The 5,531-nt window shown below is 63.8% G+C and overlaps 1 protein-coding gene across 9 annotated transcripts in view; it reads left to right on the top strand.

Annotated features, from left to right (window-relative positions):
• The window catches only part of EHBP1 (EH domain binding protein 1), a 196,459-nt gene extending 193,752 nt beyond the window's left edge, over window positions 1–2,707 (top strand). For all 9 annotated transcript variants that reach the window (XM_057380587.1, XM_057380582.1, XM_057380586.1 and 6 more), the window contains 2 exons: window positions 1,447–1,561; window positions 1,694–2,707. In XM_057380587.1, the coding sequence (XP_057236570.1) occupies window positions 1,447–1,561; window positions 1,694–1,784 (206 nt within the window). In that variant the 3' untranslated portion in view covers window positions 1,785–2,707. The remainder of the gene's footprint in view (window positions 1–1,446; window positions 1,562–1,693) is intronic.
• Window positions 2,708–5,531: the final 2,824 nt, after the last annotated feature.

Below are 5,531 nucleotides of genomic sequence, written 5' to 3'. Positions count from 1 at the left end.
GAAAAATAAAATCTCCCGGGAAGTTGCGGCGGTGCCCTGCCAGGCCGGTGCTCCGGGAAGGGCTCCGGTGCCACCGCAGCGGTTCCCCCGCTGTCCGTGCCGCTGGCTGCTCGCAGTGGCTGCACACGCGTTTGTCCGTGGGTTTTCCTGCTTTTCCTGGAGCTCGCTCGTGGGCCCGTGTGCCCAGGCAGACGGCGAGGAGGGCGCGATAAAAGCGGTTACACATTCCTGCCTTTCTGCCGCTCTTCCAACCTTTATTGCATGATGATGCATCTAATTTTTAATTTGTAAATACAAGGCTGAATTCCCTCTAGCACCACTTGCTTTCATAAAGCTTCTGAGCAGTTTGCTGTCTTGAATAAATTTGGCTTTGGAGGGGGGTCAGGGGGATTTGAACCACCGCATTCTTGCGGGGTTTGTGAAGATTCACATGGTAACCGGTGGGGAGCATTGTTCGGGTTATCTGAATAAGCACCAGCCATGTGAGTTTTAACATGATCGCCCAGGGCAATGGAGAGCGCGGGGGGGTGGGGGAGAAAGCCAAAAGGACTGCACCCTCTCTCCCCTTCGCCTTCGGGAAGCGCGGCCGGGGAGGAGGAGGACACCGCCGGCCCGGTGGCGATGGCTTCTCCCTGTGGTTTTTTATTTTTTTTATTTTTTTTTTGGAGCTGGTGTCCTCTTTCCCTCCCGCTCCTCAATTGTCCTGCTATCTCCCTCATAATCTACTGCTCCTGCTTTTCATTGTTTACCTTCTTAATGAGGGAGGCGGGGAAGGCTGGGGCTTGACTGACAGCGACAAGCCCTCTCGGTCTGGCTGGAGAGCCCGAGGCTGCGGGCGGCCCCGGGGGGCTGCACCGGACCGGGCCGGGCTCCGGCCACAGCAATTCCCGTTGGGAATAGCGAGGCGGAATGGCTGCCAGCGCCGGGGGTGGAGGGGCCCCGCGATATTCTGTAGCAAGTGTATTTTTACTTCAAAGTGGGAAATGCTAATTAAGCGATACCTGGCTTTAAAGTTACTGCGGGAGCATCTGGTGCGCAGTGTGAGATTCCTCCAGCCGCTGAGAGCGGGCGAGGAGCGCGCACGGAGGAGCCGGGCTGCGGGCAGCGGGCATTCCTCCGGGAGGGCAAACCCTGCCACAGACACAGGTGTGAGCAAAACGAAACAGATTTTACACTAAAAAGGAAAAAAAAAATTTAAAAGGAAAGAAAAACCCACCCAAACGACCCCAAAATCACTGCTGGGCTCCCCCAAGCCAAGGTGGGCGAAACGCTGTCGGGCTGTGCTTGGTAATCTCGCAGGGGAGAGAGGCCGGGGCCGGGCCGGGCTGTGCCAGGCTGTGCCGAGCCGGGCCGTGCCATTCTGCACCAGGCCGTGCCAGGCCGGGCTGCAGCGGGCTCGGGGCGGCCGCGGCTCTCACCGCTGCTCTTGCTGTGCTTCTCCCGCAGACTGGCAGAAGACCGAGGCGCAGAAGAGGCGAGAGCAGCTTTTGCTGGACGAACTCGTTATTCTCGTTAACAAACGGGACGCGCTGGTCAGRGACCTGGACGCCCAGGAGAAGCAGTGAGTCGGGCAATGGGGGGGTCCCCGCGGAAAGTTTGGTCCGAGTCCGCGGKCTCCGTGGCCGTGGGGGAGCTCGGTGTGGCTGCATCCCGCGCAGCTCCTCACCGCGCCTCCCGCCGCCTCTTTCCGCAGGGCCGAGGAAGAGGACGAGCATTTGGAGAGGACCCTCGAGCAAAACAAAGGCAAGATGGCCAAGAAGGAAGAGAAGTGCGTTCTCCAGTGAGCGGCCTTCCCGCGGCGGCAGCGAAATCGCAGCGCGGCTTTCTTACGTTTTTAAAATGCCGACACGAGACTGGGAAAAAAAAAAAAAAGATGTTTTGAAAAAAAAAATTAAACTTTTTTCCATTTTCTTAGGCCAGATCTAGGCTGCGCCGGGCCCCACTCCGTTGTTTTTTGTTTTCCATTCAAGCGAACTCGCGTTGTCCCATGATTTCCGTGTGGGCTCAGCTCTCCTGCCGAAAGCGTTGGAARTGGAATCGCCGAGACCCCTGGCGTGCGGGCGATGCCGGAGATGGGCGGAAGGAGGAGAAGAAATAGTCTGTYCTGGTTTCTGTAGCTGGAGGAGGGCTGAGTTTTGAAATAAAAATGTTTTTGTCGTAATAGGATTAGAGAGGGGGATATAGGAAAAAAAAATCATTGGGAATGGTTTCATCTAGTCCTGCCATATGTAATACTTAATAAGCTACCTACATTTTATAGTTAGGTCAGATCCACCCCAGTTRTTATTAAAAATGTGCTGTATTTACCAGTGGTTTATTACATCAGTTTTACATTTCCCCGGGAGTAGAGCCGAGCTGCTCTGGTTTGCTCGGGGGGCTTCTCCCCCAGAGCTGGCACAAAACCCTGGGAGCGGCTGCGAGCGGAGTGGGGCAGCCCGGGGTAGAGCCCGGCCCGGCCCGGGACAGCGCGACACTTCCCACCCGCGTCCCCCCGCGGACCGGACCGGACCGGACCGCGCCGCCCGCTCCGCGTTATTTATTGTGCCCGGCCGCGTTCCCCTGCGCGCCCCGCACCCCGCCCCGTCCGTGTGCCCCCAAGCGTGTCCCGCGCTCGCATCGTCCCTTCGTGGAGCTCGTCTCGTTTATTTATTACAACACCGAGTCATATATAAAATTTTCAATAAAACCCGAATCTTTCTTACCGTAACTGCCGCTTTCCTCTTTACCTGGGAAACTCCCTTCACCCCTCCCACCCGCAGGCGGCCGGGGAGGGGGCTCGGGGGGCGGGAAGGGACCGATCCCGGGGGGGAGGGGGGCAGCGGGGCTCCGCGCCCCGGGCCTCTCCGGCTGCCTCCGCTTCGCAACGAAACCCAGCAGACGGAAAAGTTTTTTCGTTTGATTTTAATAAAAAGCAACTCGGGGAAGGGGAGGTAAAACTTTTCCCGGAGGAGTCGGTGCCGCCCGCCGGCGGATGGGGGATGCGTGGCCAGAGCCCGGCTGGGGAGGGCGCGGAACGCACCCGCGGGGAGCGGAGCGGGAGGAAGGAGCCCGAACCCTGCGGGGTGGCGGCTGCCGTTCCGCGGGGAACCCCAAAAACGCCGGGGGCTCCAGGTGCAACTGCGGCCCGCGGCCCGCTCCGCGCTGCGCCCTTCCGCTCTCACCAAAAAAAGTCCCCCGTGGAGGAGGGAAGCACCCGGTTTTGTGCGAGCGGCCGCGGGGGCCGCGGGATGGACCGGCCTGGGAAACCGGGGGCTGCCCCGGGGCCCGCAGGTGGGTTTGGCCCCGTGAGAAGTTTGGGAAGATGCGCGGAGCACCCCGGCGCCGGGAGGGCTGGAGCAGCGGTGTCCGCCGTGTTCTTCTGCCCTCCCGTAAAAATTCAGCGGCTGGGGACGGGAGGAAACACGCTCCGAAGGCTCCGCGGCTGCGGAGAGAGGCGGAGGCTCGGGAGGGAAGAGGACGGCAAAGCCGCAGCGGGCACCGGGATCTGCTGAGCCCCGAAGTGTGGGGCTGTCCCTGGGGCGAGGGGRGACCGCGAGCGGGCATCCTCCCCTCCTGGGGGAGCCGGTGTTTGCCTGGCTTTTATAGCGAAAAAAGTAACTCAGTCGCTGGGCTGAGGCAATAATAAGTGTGCGTGTCCCCGGTCTTTCGCCCCCAGCCCCGCAAACCGGCCGCAGGAGGCCCCCGCCCCGCAGCCGGACCGAACTGCCCCTGCCCTTCTCCGCCGGGGCCGGGGTCGCGCAGCTCAGCCCCTGCCCACCCGCAGCTCCCGCCCTGCCCGACCTTACCTGGGCGCAGCGGGGAGGGCGCCGGCTCCGTCCGGCGGAGGGAAGGGGGAATCGGAGTCGCCGGGACCGTCACCTCGGGGGGGTGGCGAGCCCCGCGCCCGCCCTGCCCGCAGCCCCCGGCCGAGCCTGCGGGGAGGCGTCCGCAGTTGGGGATTGGGCAACCGCGGGAGTTGCGGGAGGCTTGGGGGGGCATGGATACCCCCTGGTGTGTGTGGGGGGGAAAAGCCTCGGGGGGGCTCCTGCCCGCCGGGACCGGGGCTGCTCCGGCGGGGCGAAGTGATGGGAAGGCGGCGGGGGCGGGGGGAGCGCAGCCCGAGCCAGGAACTGCCCTGGCAGGAGCGGGGCAAAACGGGGGAGAGGGGCTGGAAGGGGGGAGAACTGCCCCCGCAAACTCTTCCTCCTCCCTCCTCCTCCTCCCTTTGCTTTTTTTTGTGAATGGGCCGCGGCGCCTTTGTTATGGGGAGAAGTGCCCGTGTCGCTGACTTTTGCGGGAGAGCGGAGGAGCTTGCTAACCTCCTTCTCTCTGCTCATCGGCTCATCGGCTCCCTCCCGCCCGGCTTAGACGGTTCCCTCCTCGCACAGGAGAAAAGATTTGAAAAGAAGGGGGGGRMAAAAAAAAMCCTCCAACAAAAACAAAATAAAATGGGGGGGAAAGTCTTCTCCCCGGGAGACCGCGCTCCGATCGGGGCCGGCGGGCAGCGCCTTTGAACATTAGCTCGCTTTCAGCTCCGCTGCAATTAGAGGGAGTTGATTTGGGGAGACCAACAAAAGCCGCGCACCGGAGCCTCTTCAGAGGTCCGGGGCCGCTCCGCCGCCGCCGCGCCCCGACCCCGCCGCCTGGAGCAGCGAGTGGGGCCCCGCGGAGCGGCGCGGAGGGCCCCGTGTCACCTCGGCCCTGTCCCCGCCGCTGCCGTGCGGTCCCCGCCCGCTCGCCCTCCGAGGCGCGTAGCAGCCCCTAAATTCGGGACAGGGGAAAGGTGCGGTCGCTGTAGTTTTATTGGGAATTTAAAGCACAAAGTTTGGGAGAGCCTCCGGGCATCGGGATGGGGGGGCCGCKACGCCGCCTCCCCTCCACAGGAGCGCCCTCCGTGCCGGCGAAGGCGGCGGCCGAAACTTTTTCTGCTGTCTCCTGGGGCGGCCGGGACGCGGAGGGCGGCGCGGAGCGGCGTGGGGGACTTCCCGAGGAGGGGGCAGAGCTGCGCGGGCGCGGAGCGGCCCCCCCGCTCCCGGACTTGTCCAACAATTCCCACCCAGCAGCCCTCTCCGCGGAGGTTGCGCGGGGCACGGCGCGCCCGCCCCTGGACCCCTCGCTCCGCCGGCCGGAGCTCCGCGGGGCCGGGGTCGGTGCGCGGGGGAGCGCGGAGCGGCGCGGGGCGGTGCGGAGGAGCCGTCGCCCCGCGCTGCCATTGCCCGGGCGGCTGTCAGTCAGGCGGGGAGCGGCCGGGGATTGGCGCCGGGCTGGTTACGCAGTTGCTTTGCGCGCACATACAAGGGTAGGGCCGGGGGTAGGTGATCAATCCTCATCAGGGCCGCGGCTCCATCGCCCCGACAGCGCGGGCCGCCGGCAAGGTAACGCGGGGCACCCCGACAAGACGGGGGTACGCGGCTCGGCCTCGGGCAGCGCCCCCCCGGCCCCCTCCCCAGCCCGCCTAGAGCAGCGACTCACGGCTGATTCGCTCTAAAATCTGAGCTGCTAAACGGGAAAACGCTGGAAAAGTGATGTGAAGTGGTGTTTCGATGGGTTCG

Source organism: Malurus melanocephalus, unplaced genomic scaffold (assembly GCF_030028575.1).
Source record: "Malurus melanocephalus ecotype Western Australia unplaced genomic scaffold, MMel_1.1 scaffold_462, whole genome shotgun sequence".
NCBI classification, from domain to species: Eukaryota; Metazoa; Chordata; class Aves; order Passeriformes; family Maluridae; genus Malurus; species Malurus melanocephalus.
This window is presented reverse-complemented; position numbering and strand designations above follow the sequence as displayed.